Source organism: Dendrobates tinctorius, unplaced genomic scaffold, assembly GCF_039654945.1.
Source record: "Dendrobates tinctorius isolate UK_male_01 unplaced genomic scaffold, ASM3965494v1 ptg000127l, whole genome shotgun sequence".
Taxonomy (NCBI): Eukaryota; Metazoa; Chordata; class Amphibia; order Anura; family Dendrobatidae; genus Dendrobates; species Dendrobates tinctorius.
In genome coordinates, this window is record NW_027361795.1 from 11,987,359 (window position 1) to 12,007,797 (window position 20,439).

Consider the following 20,439-nt stretch of genomic DNA (forward strand, 5'->3'; position numbering starts at 1 on the left):
TCCACTACACTTTCCTAGCTGTTTCCCCACTGTAATAACTGACACCTACCTACACTGTGTAAACCTTTCCTTCTTCACTCTGACTAGTCCGTCCGTCAGGTCACCTTCCCTACATGTCCACGGGCAAAACACGTTGACATGCCGTTTTTTAGCTGCAGCATGGGATGCAAAACGTCTTAGACACGTACACACTGATGACACATGGATTACATCCGTGTGACACATACCAGAGCCTGGGAATCAGCGGTGCTGTTTGCGCTGTTCCCCGGCACCGGGTGCTGAAGACAGCTCACATTATTGTCCTCTGCTCTGTCGGCGATCAGCGCGAGCAGGGGAGAGTGATGGGAGTTGTATTCGAGTGTAAAATGAATAAATAAATGAAAAAATTATACTCACCTTAACACCTAATCCCCTGAAGTTAAAGAATTTATTCCATGTATTTTTTACACTGTTACTCGTGCAGTAGTGATAAGGCAACTTTATTTTTCAGATCGATGCAATTACAGAGATATCAGAATATTGTTTTTATGTTTGATTGCGATCACAAGTTACATTTTTTTATTTAGAAATAAGTTAAAAAAAAGGTTTTGAATGCCATATTTTGAGAACTATATTTTTTCTATATATTTCTGTCATGTGAGCGCTTTTTTTTTTGCGGAAAGACTTGACTTTTTCATTGGTACCATTTCCGTAATATTTTTTATCGCTTTCTATTTAGATTTTTGGGAAGCAAAATAAACAAAAATCAGCAATTCAGGATTTTTTTTTCTTTTTAATCCTGTTCACCACGTGCTAAAAGTGATAAAACAGCTTTTTTCCTTTGGGTCAATACGATTACACATTTATAATTTTTTTTATCTTTTGCAGATTTTAAACAATAAAAAAATATGATTTTGCATGGCCTTATTCTGATAGCTGTGGCTTTTTTATTTTTCTGTTGAGAGCTGAGTGGTGTGTGAAGGTTAAGTTCTGAGGGTTATGTTGCATAGGGCTGGTTTTATGTGGTCCTCATAGAGCGGGTGGGAGGAGGTCCACTTTATCTCCCGTGCCAGGACCTGCGTGAGGTCAATCATATGATGGGAATCACAGGCTTAGGTTTAAATAACCGAGCTCTACAGGCAGTCGGGGGTTCAGCTAGCCAGGAGAGAGGAATCTCCAGAGGCTTTGTGGCTTGTCGAGCACAGACTGAAACTGTGCTGCTCCAGAGCGGGGTACTGACCGCAACATACGGACTGTGTTGCAGCATTGTTTTTTTCCTTTTGTTTTGTTCCTGTTTTAGCCAGAAAGGCTGAGATTTGTTCCCATGAGTTGGTTTATGCTGCCTGATAATAAACCAACAAGGACTTAAAAGAGACGGTGTACCCATTTTTCCTAACTCTCTGTGCCGCCCTGTGAGTGAACTACCACATCAGCGATACCACTTTGATTTGCACTCACCTTTTTGATCGTGTTTTCCACTCTTTGCATGGAGGTATGATGAAAAAAACTTTTCTGCCATTTGTTTTATTCAAGGTGTTCACTGAAGGGGTTCCCTGGTATGACAGTTATATAGATTGGGTAGTTCAAAACGCAGCTATATCAAATGTGTACTTGTTCATACATAAATACATGTATTTGATATAATTCTTTATTTTGTTTTTTGTCTTTTTACTTTTATTCATTTTTTTTATCTAGTCCCTCTTTTATTAGTTTGATCACTGGTATAATGCATTGTAATGCACTAACACTACAATGCATTACACCTGTCAGTATAACACGGACAGATCGCCTTTTAAACCATTACGCTGGCATGGTCTTAACAAGCCACTGTAGCTTGCACACCCAGAGGTCATCATTTGACCTCGGGTCGCCATGAAAACATTCAGGCCCACCGATTTGCCTGCCTTCTAAATGCTGTAATGTGGAGTGTTAAACAGCCGAGGGCAATGCAGGCACCACTCTTAGTAGTGACAGCCAGGGATCGGCTATCAAAAAAAGCCGAGCTCCTATCAGCTGTAAAGTCAGAATTCACAGCCCCACCAGCTAACTAGGATCCAGATCCTACAGGAAGATCCCCTATGCGGCCTCAATAGTAAAAGATAAAATGATAAAAAAATAAAAAATCAGGGTATATTCACCTTCCGGTGTCCCGCGCTGCATTCCCGGGCCTCAGCGTTCCCAGTAATGCCTTGCGAGACCTGTGATGACGTTGGTCTCGCGTTACTATAGCGATCTCGCGTCATCACAGGACCTTACCGCAAGGCATTACTGGGAGCGCTTAGGCCGGGAATGCAGCGCGGGACGCCGGAAGGTAAATATACCCCGATTTTTTTTCTTTTTTTTTACAGGGATATGGTACCCAGGGCCTGGAGGACAGTCTCCTCTCCTCCACACCGTGGGTACCAACCGCACATGAGACGCTTAACTTCGCGCATGGTGGGCATAGCCACATGCGGGAAGTAAGCGATTCTCATGCATTCCTATGGGTGCAGAATCGCGGCAATTCTTTGCGATTCCGCACAAAAGACCATGCGATTCCGCCGCAGAAAAAAGCGCAGCATTAGCACAGCATGTGCGGAATGCCATAGGAATGCATGGGGGGGCGTTCTGTACACGATTTTTAAACGTTTTTGCGCCGAAAATCGTGGCAAAAACGCTTAAAAATCGCTACGTGGGCACACAGCCTTAAATAAGATTTAGTCCAGGTGATCACCTAATCAAAAGCACATTAAGTAGAATGAGGTGTACTCTGGGTGGAATTCAACTGACCCTGGAATGGAATTGGCTGTCAGACATGTAGAGACGCTGATTTTTATAAAACTGTGCAGTGGTCTCTTAATTTTTTGCCAGCGCTGTATGTGACCCATTACTATGGGCATACAGGTAATAGAAGTGTTACAAACACAGAAGTCATGGCTCTTGGAGGATGGGCAGGTAGGGGAATGACAACACTAAGGCTAAGCGCACACGTACCGGAACTCTCGCGGAAATTACCGCGAGAATTCCGGAATTCCATTCCGCGGGAAAATCGCATTTTAAATTCCCGCGATTTTCCCGCGGAAAAACTAGCATTTTGCAAGCGTATTTAGCTTGCAAAATGCTAGCGTTTTCCAAGCGATCTGTAGCATCGCTTGGAGAACTGATTGACAGGTTGGTCACACTCGTCAAACACAGTGTTTGACAAGTGTGACCAACTTTTTACTATTGAGGCTGCCTATGCGGCATCAGTAGTAAAAGATAGAATGTAAAAAAAAATAAAAAATGGTGTTATTCTTACCTTCCGAAGACCCGCACAGCCATTCCCAGTAATCCTTTGCGAAAATGCCCGCGATGACGTCCGTTCTCGCGGTGATTCGCGATGACGTTGCGCGAATGACCGCGAGACTTCGCGATCCCGCGAGAACGGACGTCATTGCGGGCATTTTCGCAAAGGCTTACTGGAACGAGAGCGTGGAGAGGCGGGAAGGCTGCGCGGGACGCCGGAAGGTGAGAATAACAATATTTTTTATTTTAAATTCTATTTTTTACAGGGATATGGTACCCAAAGCCCGGAGGACAGTCTCCTCTCCTCCGGACCGTGGGTACCATCCGCAATTGTTCTGCTTACTTTCCGCATGGTGTGCACAGCCACATGCAGAAAGTAAGCGGAACAATGCATTCATATGGGTGCGGGATCGCCGCGATTCCACAAATTAATGAGTATGCTGCGGTTTTTACCGCAAAGCGATTCCCCCACAGTAAAAACCGCAGCATTAGCACAGCATTGCGGAATCCCATAGGAATGCATGGGATCAGCGTCGGACTGGCCCACCGGAGAACCGGAGGATTCTCCGGTGGGCCCTGGCATCTGGTGGGCCCTGGCACCTGCTGGCATACAGGGCCAGCAGTTGCCTAGGGCCCCCGCTGCCAGCGGAGTAGCAGCGGGTGTCAGGAGGCAGGAGCCCCTATCCCCGCTGCTAAAGAGAAATGAATATTCACTGCGAAGCAGTGAATATCATTTCAGGTCTCCACCCCCAGAGGCCCCGCCCCCAGCCCAGTTAGCCGCTCTGCATCAGGGCCGGCGCCGCCCTCAGTCCCCTCTGCTCCTGACTCACAGCCAGTGCGCGATGACGTCACTACATCGCGCACCCGCTGTGTGTCTGGCAGAGGGGGCAGCTCCTGACACTGAAGCCGGGATCAGCGTGGGAGCGAGGAGGAGAGGTGAGTATTGTGTTTTGTTTGTTTTTTTTATATCTCTCTCACTCTATCTGTCTCTATCTATCTCTCTCTCTCTATCTCTCTTATACCTATCTATCTTTCTATCTCTATCTATTATCTATATCTATCTATCTCTATATCTATCTCTATCTATTATCTATATCTATTTCTATCTCTATCTATCTATCGCGCTATCTTTATATCTATCTTTCTATCTCTACATCTATCTCTATATCTATCTATCTATCTCTATATCTTTCTATTATGTCTATCTATCTATCTCTATATCTATCTATCTTACTCTATCTATCTCTATATCTATTATCTCTATATTTATTATCTATCTAGCTACCATCTATATCTATCTATCTTTATCTATATATATCTCTATCTAATATCTATATCTATCTATCTCTATACCTATCTATCTATCCGTTATCTATCTCTATATCTTTTCTCTGTATCTATCTATCTCTATATATCTCTCGCTATATCTCTATATCTTTCTATCTCTACATCTATCTCTATATCTATCTTGCTATCTATCTCTATCTATATCTATCTATTATGTCTATCTATCTAGCTATCTCTATTATCTATATCTACCTATCTCTATATCTTTCTATCTTACTCTATCTCTATATCTATCTGTTATCTCTATATTTATTATCTATCTTTATCTATCTCTATCTGTTATCTATATCTATATCTATCTCTCTATTTATCGACCTCTGTATCTATCTCTCTCTATATCTCTCTCTCTATCTACCGCTCTCTCTATCTCTATCTATCTTTATATCTATATCTATCTATCTCTATATCTATCTATTATCTCTATATCTATCTACCTATCTATCTCTATATCTATCTCTCTCTCTATAGCTATCTATATATTATCTCTATATCTATATATTATCTCTATATCTATCTATCTCTATATCTATCTATCTATCTCTATATCTATCTTTCTATCTAACACTATATCTCTGTATCTATCGCTATATCTCATTATCTATCTATCTCTATCTCTCTCTATCTATTGATCTATCCATCTATCTCTATATCTATATCTATCTATCCATCTGTCTATCTAGCTATCTCTATCTATCTCTATATCTCTCTCTATATCTGTCTATCTTTCTAACTCTATATCTATCTATCTCTATACATATCTCTATATCTAGCTATTATCTCTATATCTATCTATCTATCTCTATATCTATTATCTCTATATCTATCTATCTCTATATATATCTCTATATCTATTTTTATTTATAGCCATCTATCTATATATATTTATCTCTATATCTATCTATATATGTCTATATTATTATTATTATTATTATTATTATCATAGAATCATAGAATCGTAGAGTTGGAAGGGACCTCCTGGGCCATCTGGTCCAACCCCCTGCTCAAAGCAGGATTCGCTAAATCATCCCAGTTAGATGTCTGTCCAGCCTCTGTTTGAAGACTTCCATTGAAGGAGAACTCACCACTTCTCGTGGCAGCCTGTTCCACTCATTGATCACTCTAACTGTCAAAAAGTTTTTTCTAATATCTAATCTGTGTCTCCTCCCATTCAGCTTCATCCCATTGCTTCTAGTCTTTCCTTGTGCAAATGAGAATATTATATCTATTATCTATCTCTATCTATTATCTATCTCTATCTATTATGTATCTCTATCTATATATCTATCTCTATATCTTTCTATCTATAGCTATCTATCTCTATATCTATCTATCCATTATCTATTTTCTATCTATCTCTATATCTATCTACCTATCGATCTATCTATCTATCTAAATTTCTTTCTATATCTATCTTTATATCTATCTCTATGAATCTTTCTATCTATATATATCCATTATCTACTTTCTATCCATTATCTACTATCTATCTCTATATCTATTTCTACATCTATCTTTCTATCTATATCTATCTAACTCTATATCTATATAGCATTATATCCTATGAGGGGGTGCATTATTCCCTATGAGGTGGGCAGTATTATACCCTATGAGGGGGCAGCATTATACCCTAAAAGGAGGCAGCATTATACCCTATGAGGGGGCAGCATTATACCCTAAAAGGAGGCAGCATTATACCCTATGAGGAGGGCAGCATTATTCCCTATGAGGGGGGCAGCATTATACCCTATGAGGGGGGCAGCATTATACCCTATGAGGAGGCAGCATTATACCCTGAGGAGGGCAGCATTATTCCCTATGAGGGGGGCAGCATTATACCCTATGAGGGGGGCAGTATTATACCCTATGAGGGGGGAAGTATTATACCCTATGAGGGGGGAAGTATTATACCCTATGAGGGGGGCAGTATTATACCCTATGAGGGGGGCAGTATTATACCCTATGAGGGGGTGCATTATACCCTATGAGGGGGTGCATTATTCCCTATGAGGGGGGCAGTATTATACCCTATGAGGGGGGCAGTATTATATTCTATGAGATGGCTGCATTATATTCTATGAGATGGCTGCATTATACTATGTGAGGGGGCTGCTTTATATTCTATGAGGGGGCTACCCCAACTCCTGCTACATAATTAAGACATGTACAACCTTTTATTATACCCGGATATTAGCGTGTTTTACCGCACAATTGGTGGTCTGGTATTTAACTCTATGCAGCTACATAGTGGGCCCCAAGAATGATTTTCTCTGGTGGGCCCAAGGTGTTCCAGTCCGACGCTGCATGGGATGCTTATTTTTCGTGTTTTCACGGCAAAATTGCACGGTTAAAACCGCCGTGAAAAAAACGCCATGTGTGAACTCAGCCTAACACACAGGAGAGATGGATGGGAGAGAATGCCCACGGGGGGCATCAGGGCACGGCCCAGGCACTGGTGCAGATGGCTCCTAGCTGGAGGTAGGAGTTACCTGCCCAAGGCTCTGCTGCCATCTCAGACGCGCGGCTTTTCCTGGTCTGAGACCGGACAGGTACAGGGAAGAAGAGCCAGGCCCAACACCTGAACCAGAAGGCACAGCACGCCCAGCCCGACGAGCCGACCTTCATGGCTCTGCCATCAGTGCCCCTGTCGGTGCAGTAATGGCAGAGACACGGGTAAATAAATGGCCTCTTCTCTTCCTGCCTTTGCTGTCAGAACGCTCCCCCGGTATGACACGCCCCCAGAAATGACATCACACCTGGAAGGAGCCCATACAGTCCAGCACTGAACACACACACTGCAGGCAGCACAAGGACAGCTACGGCTGCGTACAGGCAGTGCACAGGACACCTCATTACAAGGCCCCGGCGCGGGAAATTGGAACGTGCACTTCAGAGGCACAGTCTGTGCTTCAGGCAGTGACCCGGCTTCCTCCGCCCGCTGTACAGCTGGGAATGAAGAGCAAAAAACGTGTCCGTGCGCTGCCGCAGCCAGAAGAGTGCGGAGTCTGGTTAGATGCGTCACAGCTGAAAAAGAGGCCCCAGCAGGTGAGGTGACGGGGGTTGTGCTCCGCGGGGAAGGCAGGGTGTCTGGTGATGTGAGGCACAAGGCCAATGCCTGAGGAGAATGTTCCGGACAGCCATCTCTAGCAGCCCCTCCATATGCGGGCGAGTTGTGGTTGTGCCTGCACCGTTCATGTCCCCAGATGACAGAACTGCAGCTGAGAGGAACCGCAATGGCTCCGTTATTTTGCAGCGTTCATTGTGCGGTAGACAGGATGGGGGAACCCGGGGCGTTCTCAGCAATAGCAAACCTTACAGATGTTCAAGACTTTCTTCACAGAAAAATATTCTGTGTCTCTATTTTACAAGACTGGACCCCTCCATCGATGGCCATGTATGAGCAGTTGTTCTCTTTGTGCCGGTGCCGGTAGTGAGATTTGTGCCATTTTTTTGGTACATATATTTTCATAACTTAGAACAGCAAATTTGACTCGCTCCCGCCCCCTGTTTTTATGGTGTTCACCATATCCACTATATAGTGTTACATTTTCAGGGACTGGACATGCACGGGTTTGGCAGTATCAAACGTGTGGTGTGTGATATAATATAGCATATGATGTCTCCCTGAACTATAATGTCTGATTTAATCAGCCATCATCTTCCCCCTTACAGCTGTGGAGGAGCGGAGCGCTGCTCATGGCTGTTAACCTGTCAAATGTGCTGTTCTGCAAGTCCCTTGGTGCTCCTGTGACATATCATGGTGGCCAGGGGTCTGCTGGAGACCCCCATGCCTATCATAGACTAAAACAGTATTCATGGAGCACAGGATATATAGCCAGGTTGAGACCATATCCCGAGAAGTATGTAATGTTCTCTCTATTCAAACAAAATAAAAATGGTTGAGTACTCCTAAACATACTGACAATTAGAGTAGCCATAAACCACCAAAAATATACAAAATGTAAAACTGTCAAAGTTTATATATAAAGAGACATGGGGTAAAAACATGGAAGGAGAGGTGCATTCAAATGAGTTTGGGATCCACACACAGACTACAAAGGAACATCCACAGCAAAGATCATGCTATCAGAAACAACCTTCAAGCCATAGTCAGATATATAGATCACAGTTGCTTACCTATAGTGTGCCAGGACCGCAAACAATCATCTACTTGCAGCCCCAGATGCCATGTTTCACGTGGGTGATATCTCAAAAGGGTGTCATATGTAAAGTCCCATTCTACTATATATACCCACACCTGTGGGGAAATATTGATTATTTCAGTGCATGTGCTACTGCTGACGCTCAAGTCCCCTTCCTGTATGGCTGTCTTTGTGCTGCGCGCGTGTCGGGTAAACTCTGACCCAGTGATGTCATTAGAAATGCATATGGTGCTATACAGGCAGCCCCAGGAATGTGATGCAGCGCAAAATGACGATGCACATGCGCTCAATCATCGGTCATTTTCAGATAGACATGGCCATATTTGGAGAGCCATGAAAGGGCACCCACTAGTGTACATACATTGAAGAAATGCCTGCATGATTTCAACAGGGGTCACAGCCTAATACAAGAGCTGAACATAGGAACAGTTTTGCCATATACAACAATGCTATAGCATTGCTGCATGTAGCACGAGTGATCGAATGTGCACAGGTTCAAGTCGCCAAAGGGACTAAAGTTTTAAATAGCAATAAGCTACAAAAAAGTTAAATCGAGCGTGCCCCCCCCATTACCCATTAAAAAAAAAAAATACACATTTGCTATTGCTGCGTCTGTAAAACAGCTCTTGGGGGGGGGGGGGAAGTAGTAGGAGCAGCAGCAACAACTGTGGGCACCAATGGCGACACAAGCAAATTTTTTTTTGCCACCCTACCCACGCCCTTCGTTCTGCTGATGACCTGAGGTTAGCATCCTCAATAGTCAGAACCTCCCACTCCCGTCTCCAAGACTTTACACGTGCCGCGCCAATTCTTTGGAATGCACTTCCCAGGTCAATACGATTAGTCCCCAATCCCCACAATTTTAAGCGTGCCCTGAAAACGCATTTATTCAGACTGGCCTATCGCCTCAACACATTAACCTAATCTATCCCTGTGTGGCACAGCCAAAAGTTTTACCATAACCAGATTTCCCGCATCATGTTCCCACATGCTTTATGCATCCATTAGCCTTCTGTGTTTGTACTGTTACACACTTAACATTATGGCTGGTCCATACAATCAGGACAACTGTTACCACCCACCTTTCGTGTCTACCTCTTTTCTCATAGACTGTAAGCTTGCGAGCAGGGCCCTCTTTCCTCTTGGTATTTGTTATAATCTGTGTGTGATTATTGTTATGCTGTAATGTCTATTGTCTGTACAAATCCCCTCTGAAATGTAAAGTGCTGCGGAATATGTCGGCGCTATAAAAAATACAATTTATTATTATTATTATTATTAACAAATTTTTGAACTTTTTTTCACTGCTTAAATAATACAGAAACTATACATGTTTGGTATTTGCGTAATCATACTGACCTGGAAAATTGTATTTACTGTAAAACAAACGCTTGCTGTAAATTACAGAAAAAAATGCGCCTTTTTTTGTTGCTATTTCATCATATTTGGAATTAGTTTCCCGCCTTCCAGTAGATCACATGATAAAATGGAAGGTAGCATTCAAAAGTACAACCCATGCCACAAAAAACAAGTCCTCACGTAGCTCTGACAGAAAAATAAAAAAAGTTATGGCTCTTGGAATAAGGGAAGAAAAAACAAACGTGCAAAAAATGAAAAATTACCTGGTCGTTAGGGGGTTAATTACCAGCATAATCCCTATGGGCTTCACGGATTTCTAAGATGGCAACCAGTTTCCTTGGAACCAATTAGCTCTCCACAATCTCGTCGTGAGAAAGTGGGTGATACGCTGCTGAAGAAATAAGCCACTGAGGTGGCGCAACATAAATGCAACTGTCTGTGACTGACAGTGACTCTTATCTGGGTGAAAGGGATTTTATCAGCATGAAATGATTGTTCAAACAAAGTGCAGGCACTCGGTGCATCACGCCGGGCCCAAATCATTCAGTGTGTCCTTCCCACCTGCTAGTTTTTATCTACAGGTACGTCTCACAAAATTAGAATATGATCAAAAAGTTAATTTATTGCAGTTCTTCAATGAAAAAAGTGAAACTTGTATATTATATAGTCATTACAGTGATCTATTTCAAGTGTTTATTTCTGTTAATGTTGATGACTATGGCTTACATCCAATGAAAACCCAAAGGTCATTATCTCAGTAAATTAGAATAACAAAAAACACCTGCAAAGACTTCCAAAGCATTTAAAAAGGTCCCTTAGTCTGTTTCAGTAGGCTCCACAATCATGAGGAAGACCCCTGACTTGACAGATGTCCAGAAGGCAGTCATGGACACACTCCACAAGGAGGGTAAGCCACAAAAGGTCATTGCTAAAGAAGCTGGCTGTACAGAAAGCTGTATCCAAGCATATTAATGGAAAGTTCAGTAGAAGGAAAAAATGTGGTTGAAAAAGGTGCACAAGCAACCAGGATAACTGCAGCCTTGAAAGGATTAAGAAAAGGCCAATCAAATTGGGGGAGATTCACAAGGAGTGGACTGCTGCTGGAGTCATTGCTTCAAGAGCCATCACACACCGATGTATCCAGGACATGGGTTACAAGTGTCGCATTCCGTGTGTAAAGCCACTCATGACCAGTAGACAACACTAGAAGTGTCTTACCTGGGCCAAGGAGAAAAAGAGCTGGACTGTTATGTGATCCAAGGTGTTTTCAGATGAAAGTAAAGTTCTGCCTTTCATCTGGAAATCAAGGTCCCAGAGTCTGGAGGAAGAGTGGAGAAGCACACAATCCAAGCTGCATGAGGTCTAGTGTGACGTTTACACAATCAGTGATGGTTTGGGAAGCCATGTCATATGCTGGTGTAGGTCCACTATGGTTTATCAAGACCCAAAGTCAATGCAGCAGTCTACCAGGAAATTTTAGATCACTTCATGCTTCCTTCTGACAAGCTTTTTGGAGATGGAAATTTCATTCTCCAGTAGGACTTGGCACCGGTCCACACTGCCAAAAGTACCAATACCTGGTTTAAAAACAGTATCACTGTGCTTGATTGGCCAGCAAACTTGCCTGACCTTAAACCCATAGAGAATCTATGGGATATTGTCTAGGGGAAGATGAGACACCAGACCCAACAATGCAGACAAGCTGAATGCTCCTATCAAAGCAACCTGGGCTACCATAACACCTCAGCAGTGCCACAGGCTGATCGCCTCCATGCCACGCCCCATTGATGCAAAACGAGCCCCGATCAAGTATTGAGTGCATTTACTGAACATGCATTTCAGTAGGACAACATTTTGCATTTTACAATCAATTTTTTTTCAAGCTGGTGTTATAAAGTATTCTAATTTACTGAGATAATGACTTTTGGATATTCATTGGCTGTAAGCTATAATCAACATTAACCTAAATAAGGACTTGAAATGGATCACTCTGTTTGTAATGACTCTATATATAATGAGTTTCACTTTTTGTATTGAGTTGAAATGTACTTTTCTAATCTAATTTTGTAAGAGGCACCTGTTTCTTCACCCCCACTAGTGATGAGGGAGAGTGCTCGGATAAGGTGCTTGTGAAGCTAAAAAAAAATATATTCGAGTCGCCGCAGCTGTGTGTCTCGCGACGTCTGACAGCCACGACACAAACAGGGATTGCCTGTTAGATATGAAATGAAAATAAAGAGCATCAGTGCAGGCTGTAATCATCATATTCAGTGAGCAAGGTTAAGTATTTTTCCAAACATATCACTACATGGCATCAGTTGTTATGCTATGCAGTGAGGAATCTTTATGGCTCCTGGTGGATAATACCAGTTGTAAGCTCCTGTGTTTACATATGGAGATATGAAAAGTTTCCATTTTCATTTAAAACCCCTTAATGACCGCCAATACGCTTTTTTTTTACTGGCCTGAGATATAAGAATATCATCCCCATACAGGTGACAAGTCTGCAGCTGTCTGCTGTACACTATAGTTGGCAACTTGCTGCATTAGCCACGATCAGTGTTTGCACTGTCCAAATCTGTTTAACAGCTTAAATGCTGCTCTCAATAGTGACTACATCATATAAATGGTTAACAGAATGTGGGGATTCCCTCTTTATCCCCATTGGTGCCCTGAGATCATGATTGTGTGGTCCTGTTGTTTGCCATGGCAATTCACGAGCAAATGGCGGCCTGAGAGTCTCCCGACTATAGCGGCCTCTTCAGATGTTAGCGACATTAAGGCTATGTGCACACGTTACGGAATTACTGCGGGAATTACATTCCATGGGAAATATGAGAGAAAACCGCATTTTAATTCCCGCCTATTTCCTGCGGAAAAACTAGTGATTTGCAAGCGTAATTAGCTTGCAGAATGCTAGCGTTTTCTAAGTGATCTGTAGCATCGCTTGGAAAACTGACAGGTTGGTCACACTCGTCAAACATAGTGTTTGGTGTGACCAACTTTTTACTATTGAGGCTGCCTATGCAGCATCAGTAGTAAAAAGATCTAATGTTAAATAATAAAAAAAAAAAAAATCGTGTTTTTTCTCACCTTCCGACGTCCCATGCAGCAATGCTCTCGGCACGTCCCATTCCCAGTGATGCATTGTGACAATGACCTTTGACGTCGCGGGACGGCGACATCATCAAAGGTCATTGCCGCAATGCATCACTGGGAACGGCACCTGCCGAGAGCATCGCAGAGGCCTGGGGACGCTGCGAGGGACATCGGAAGGTGAGAATATGACTATTTTTTTTTCTATTTTTTTACAGGGATATGGTATCCAGATCCCTGGAGGAGAATCTCCTCTCCTCCAGCCCGTGGGTGCTATCCGCAAATGTTCTGCTTACTTTTCACATGGTGGGCACAGCCACATGCGGAAAGTAAGCAGAACAATGCGTTCTTATGTGTGCGGAATCGCCGCAATTCCGCAAAATTAATGAGCATGCTGCGTATTTTTCTGCGATGTGATTCCGCCGTGGAAAAATCCGCAGCAGTAGCACAGCATTGCGCAATCCCATAGGTTTGCATGGGATGCTTATTTTTTGCGTTTTCGCAGCAAAATCACGCTTTTAAAATGCCCCGAAAATACAAAAACAGCCACGTGTGAACTCACCCTTAGGTGGTAAAAATAATTTTCCATTTCTGTAATGTTACTTTGCATTAATTCCTGAAAATAATCTGAAGGGTTAATAAACTGACAGCAGTTTTCAATAGGTTGTTTATAGGGGTGCTGTTTTTAAAATGGTATCACTTTTGTAGGTGTGTGTGTATGTGTATATATATATTTTTATATTTTTTTTTTTTTTTTTTTTTCCTCCATCCCTCAGTCACTTCAAACTTTTAAACCTCCTGAAATGCTAATAAAATAGAATAACATTTTACAAATGGTGCTGGTGAAAATTTACCAGTAGCATACATTATAATGTGCCTCGAAAAAAACCCAATCTTAATCGCTTGAAGCGTTCCAGTTATTACCACATAAAGGGACACTGGCGGGTTTCAAAAATTTGACCTGGTCACTAAGGGGTTTAAACATTAATGTGCCTATTTCCTTTTTAGACTGTGATTAGCTGTACATCCTCAAGATTTAATCCGCTGCCAAGAAGACAATCTGCGGATTCTTTGCCGGTTGATTGTACACAAATAAAATCCTCTCAGCTTTGCACCAAGCAGACGTCCATGTATTCCTTCTTCTCCCCAACTGGTAATGGTTATTTCATAGATCAGTAATCTAGTGTCATGAACAGGGCTGTGGAGTCGGTAAGCCAAACCTGCGACTCCGACTCCTCAATTTCCCTTACTCCGACTCCCACATATATTGCTTATATATATTTAAGTGAAAAATGTATTGTAGTACAATGTGAACATCATACATTTAATCATTTCTATGATCCAATAATCAAGATATTTAGCTAGAACATAATATCTATTTATTGGAATACAACGTTAGAACACAATCTAATAAATTGTAAATATGTAATACACTGTAGAATATCGATTACATACATACGGTACAGACCAAAGTTTGGACACACCTCATTCAAAGAGTTTTCTTTATTTTCATGACTATGAAAATTGTAGATTCACTCTGAAGGCATCAAAACAATGAATTAACACATGTGGAATTATATAATTAACAAAAAAGTGTGAAACAACTGAAAATGTCTTATATTCTATGTTCTTCAAAGTAGCCACCTTTTGCTTTGATTACTGCTTTGCATTCTCTTGATGAGCTTCAAGAGGTAGTCACTGGAAATGGGCTTCCAACAGTCTTGATGGCGTTCCCAGAGATGCTTAGCACTTGTTGGCCCTTTTGCCTTCACTCTGCAGTCCAGCTCACCCCAAACCATCTCAATTGGGTTCAGGTCTGGTGACTGTGGAGGCCAGGTCGTCTGGCGTAGCACCCCATCACTCTCCTTGTTCAAATAGCCCTTACACAGCCTGGAGGTGTGTTTGAGGTCATTGTCCTGTTGAAAAATAAATGATGGTCCAACTAAACACAAACCGGATGGAATAGCATGCCGCTGCAAGATGCGTGGTAGCCATACTGTTTCAGTATGCCTTCAATTTTGAATAAATCCCCAACAGTGTCACCAGCAAAGCACCCCCACACCATCTCACCACCTCCTCCTCCATGCTTCACAGTGGAAACCAGGCATGTAGAGTCCATCCGTTCACCTTTTCTGCGTCGCACAAAGACATGGTGGTTGGAACCAAAGATCACAAATTTGGACTCATCAGACCAAAGCATAGATTTCCACTGGTCTAGTGTCCATTCCTTGTGTTCTCTAGCCCAAACAAGTCTCTTCTGCTTGTTTCCTGTCCTTAGCAGTGGTTTCCTAGCAGCTATTTTACCATGAAGGCCTGCTGCACAAAGTCTCCTCTTAACAGTTGTTGTAGAGATGTGTCTGCTGCTAGAACTCTGTGTGGCATTAACCTGGTCTCTAATCTGAGCTGCTGTTAACCTGCTATTTCTGAGGCTGATGACTCGGATGAACTTATCCTCCGCAGCAGAGGTGACTCTTGGTCTCCCTTTACTGGGGCAGTCCTCATGTGAGCCAGTTTCTTTGTAGCACTTGATGTTTTTTGCCACTGCACTTGGGGATACTTTCAAAGTTTTCCCAATTTTTCGGACTGACTGGCCTTCATTTCTTAAAGTAATGATGGCCACTTGTTTTTCTTTACTCTGCTGCTTTTTTTCTTGCCATAATACAAATTCTAACAGTCTATTCAGTAGGACTATCACCTGTGTATCCACCAGACTTCTGCACAACACAACTGATGGTCCCAACCTCATTTATAAGGCAAGAAATCCCACTTATTAAACCTGACAGGGCACACCTGTGAAGTGAAAACCATTTCCGGTGACTACCTCTTGAAGCTCATCAAGAGAATGCCAAGAGTGTGCAGAAATCAAAGCAAAAGGTGGCTACTTTGAAGAACCTAGAATATAAGACATATTTTCAGTTGTTCCACACTTTTTTGTTAATTATATAATTCCACATGTGTTCATTCATAGTTTTGATGCCTTCAGAGTGAATCTACAATTTTCATTGTCATGAAAATAAAGAAAACTCTTTGATCGAGAAGGTGTGTCCAAACTTTTGGTCTGTACTGTGTGTGTGTGTGTATGTATATGTGTGTGTATATATATATATATATATATATATATATATATATATTTATCTCTATCACTCTGACTTATCTCTGCTAAGATAAAGCCTAGATCCTCAGGCTACATTCGCACTATGGGCGTAGCCAGGATCAAACCTGGGGGGGGGGCAGAACCTCATACTGTTCTGCAGAATTTCAAACTGCACACCTCAGGTACTGCAGAACCTCATGTTGCACACCCCCTAGACTTGAAAATAAAGCCTGCACCTTAAGAAGATGTGGTGGTGAATGCAGTCTATTTATTCCAGCTATCAATTGATGTTGATGTGTTACTGAAGACGAGCAATGCCTGTCCTGGGCGTCCTTTTGGGCAGCTGTGAGGTGTACCTGACTGGTGCTAAAAAAAAAGTTAGTCTGTGTGCTATCTGGCTTTCATTCTTTTTGGTGCAGATATGATATGGATATATAGAGCAGATTTCTAATCTGCTTTTGCTATTGAAAATATTAGCTATGAGCTCAAAAACCTTTCAGGTGATGCCGTTTTTTAAAAAGCTGATCTGCTTTTGCAACTGAAAAACGTATCCTCAAAAAATGCAGGAAAAACGCTGTGTGTGATTGTAGCCTTAGATCAGGAATAGAACAGTCATTTATAGGACATTTCATAACTTTCCCAAATTCCTATGAAAAAATATTCAGCACATTCTGCTTTGAACTACTGTACCCAAATTATATATTTTGCGAGTCGGAGTCAGTCCATTTTATACCGACTCCACAGCCCTGGTAATGAAGAAAGTAGATTCAGAGAACTGACAATATTTTTGTGACTTTTATAACCACGTTTACTTCTTTGTTATACTTCATTTGTCCTTATATGTTTGTGAAATATCCAGTTCTTATATATTATACATAGGAATGATAGCATACCCCCACTGAAATTACAAATAAACACTCCTTTTCACATTTTTTTTTTTTTCTTGGTAACTATGAATATTTTCTATATGAAATACTGTATTTTTCTTTTTCAGACAATAGGGACAAACAATCTCGTATTACTAATATTCATACATTGACTCAAGAAATTCCTCTGGTGTGTGAGAAAAGACATGAACTAGAAGCTACGAATGAGATGAAACCTACAGCCATTGGTATGTGGCCATTGTCCTCTTTTAATTATGTCTGCTCAATTAAAGGGAATCTGTCACCCCCTCCACCAGGACGTATACGACCTTTTAATATAGGCAAACAGGTAATAGGACTAGTGTAACATTTCTATCTGTATGCCTCATATTAATGGGTTTGATGCTGAAAAATATTATGTAATTTCTTCCAGACTCTGGGGTGTATGTTGCCTGGAAGAAATCACTGCCTCCTGTCTTCATGGTAATACTTGCCCCCTCCCATCAGTGTCTGTTGCGGCCCTGGATTCCTTCACTCTGCACTCCTTCAGAAATACATTTCTCATCTTCCCATCTGTGGGCACGGCATTCAGGGATCTTCTGCTCAGGCACTGGCTCAATGTGACCTCCGGTGCGTGCCCTGATAAGGTGCTCTCCCTGCTCAGAACCATGTGTACATGGCAATGACTGTTCAGGGAGGAAATGGGGAGAACACCTTATTGGCCCCCACGCCAGAGGTCACTAGAGCGGAAGTCGCCTGCGCACAAGATCCCTGAATGCAGTGCCCACAGAAGAGCGGATGAGGTATGTATTTCTGAGGGAGTGCAGGGCCATAGCTGATGTGCATGGGAAGGGGGTTATATTGTAATGAGTAGAGGAGGCAGGTATTTCTTCAAGGCATTGTAATCCCTGGAGCCTGGGAGAAATCATTAACACAAAAGAATGACATTCTTCATATATTTTTTTTTTTTTTTTTTTTTTTTTTCCTAACTCAAAACCGAAAATAAAGATTAAACAACAGCCACAAGACGGATTAAGGCTATGTGCCCACGTATGCAGAAAATTTCTGCTTTAAAACTGGACTCCTTCCCAGAAAAACGCGTGTTTTATTTCCATGTGATTTTTTTTTTTTTGCGTGTTTTCTGTGGGTTTTTGCGCAAAAACGTGCGTTTTTGATGTGGTTTTTTTTCTGCACGTTTTCTGACCCATAGAATATAGCAAAAACGTGGACGTTTCTGCAAAATTAATGAGCATGCTGCGTTTTTTACTGCAAAGCGTTTTTTTCGCGGAAAAATGCATCAATGTGCACAAAGTGCGGAATTCACTTAAAATGAACCGGATGCTTTTATGCGTTTTAACCGGGACAAACGCTTCAAAAACATGCAAAAAATGCTTACATGGGCACACAGCCTTAACTGCACTGACTGACATTGTAGATTACTGTGCACAATCATGCTGATAGGTTCCTTTTAACAGTCATAGAAGCTCCACACACGTGACAGCAGGTCCCGTTTAAAGTAATCACATAAAGTCCAAAGTGCATGTATCCTTTTGGCAAGCATTTTATGGTAATGTATTTAATTCTCACCAGGACCTTCTACATGTTTGAAGCAAACCTATCGTGAACATGCTGAAAATCTGGAAGATGTCTCTTCATGTAAAATACAGAGAGATACAGAAAATAAAAGTTCAGGACAAATTAAGACTGACTGGAGCTGTGTGTTGGATAAACTTGGTCACAGGCCTGGATACTTTCCCAGTGCTTCAAAAGCACAACATAAATCTCCGAAGCCTCCTACAAACTACTGGGCAACAAGTTTGAGATCCAAGTATCAGACTAACTTATCTGACTCTTTATCTTCTACGTGTCATCAGGAGGATTATAAAGAAGAAAGCCTGTTTCTTTCAAGTCGGTCTGAAAGTCAGCTCTTCACACAGGATACACAAGGGAACAAAGTGATCTGTCACAGGTTTCCAAGTGAAAGACCTATGAATACCTTTTCATCAATACCATTGCTGGACAAAACTAATATCAGCTGGGACACAAGAAGTCCTATGAAAGGAACTCTACATACAGTGTGTGATGAAGAGGCCCTCAACATGTTCACACAAGATTCTGAAGGAAATATGGTTATAAAACATTAATCACTGACTTGCAGATCAGTCCTGATAAAACAATATACTGAACTGCAAATGCATAGTCTTATGATCACAACTATTTTCTGTTCTAAACAAGCAGGTCAATTAAATGATCCTGGAATTCTGTTTGTGTAAAATGGCATTGGCAGGGTAGTACCTGTCTAACACTAAAATAAGGGCTCATACTCACTGGCGATTAAAAAAAGGTCTGATTTCTGGACTGTAAAAAAGGGTGGAGTGTCATGCGATTCCTATGCAAATTTTTTTTTTTTTTTTTTTTTTAAATCTTACCATCCGTTTTGCATCTGTTTGCAATGTTTTTTTTTCGCAGCATCTATTTTTCTACAGTCATTTACAGGAACATTTACAGTGTTCTATGCCACAGACTGATAATGTATCCGTTTAAAACGGATGGTCTGTTTTTGGTCTTTTTTTAATCACACCCATTGACTTGCATTGGCGAAAATCGCCGGAATTCGCAGCATGCTGCGATTTTTTTTTTTCAGTACGATTTTGGATGAGAAAAAAATCATTGCAAGTGAGATGTCACCCATTCACTAACATTGGTCAGAGTGCAATCCGATTTACAATCGGATTGCAATCGTCCAATTTTATTGCCAGTGAGTATGAGGCCTAATGCTGTGAACCTGCTGCATCTGAACACATCTTGGTGATGAGGGTTGTCCTAGATATTAAAGTGATGGCTTGTCTTTAATGAGAAGCAATCTGACCCCCTTTCCCCCTCCCTTTTTTTTTTTTTTTTTTATATCCAGACCATGCTGTAGATGTGCAATTGCTACACCTTAGCTAATTTTAGAGGGTGGTTGTTCCGGCACTACTCGCTTTCGCACAGAAAGATGACTTTACCAGCTCTGCTTACAGATACAGGACGCATACATGACTAGAAGGCATCATGTCCTGTTCTACAGAATTCCCAATGTAGAAATGAGCAGTGACAGAATAAACCTTGAAGTATGTCATCAATTATAAAGATCCCGAACAGCCCCTTAACATCTATTTATTGCAAATGTCTATCTTGCTCAATAAAATTTTAGCTATCTATTGTTCTGTCTTCATCTGTAAATTGGTTGCATGACTAAATAAAGAGGTATATTTCCATCTATAGTGGCAATGAA

General features: G+C 41.7%; 1 protein-coding gene across 2 annotated transcripts; it reads left to right on the forward strand.

The window, feature by feature from the left end:
• The first annotated feature begins 1,120 nt into the window (after positions 1 to 1,120).
• AUNIP (aurora kinase A and ninein interacting protein) lies at positions 1,121 to 20,426 on the forward strand. 2 transcript variants are annotated; one of them, XM_073542516.1, is made up of 4 exons: positions 1,121 to 1,471; positions 14,214 to 14,358; positions 17,294 to 17,413; positions 18,756 to 20,426. In XM_073542516.1, exons 1-4 carry the CDS (start codon positions 1,466 to 1,468, stop codon positions 19,307 to 19,309), a joined length of 825 nt encoding a protein of 274 aa, XP_073398617.1. In that variant the 5' UTR covers positions 1,121 to 1,465; the 3' UTR covers positions 19,310 to 20,426. The 2 variants fall into 2 exon arrangements, with proteins under 2 accessions (XP_073398617.1, XP_073398616.1); XM_073542515.1 differs by lacking the exon at positions 1,121 to 1,471 and adding an exon at positions 7,303 to 7,632.
• The last annotated feature ends 13 nt before the right edge of the window (positions 20,427 to 20,439 follow it).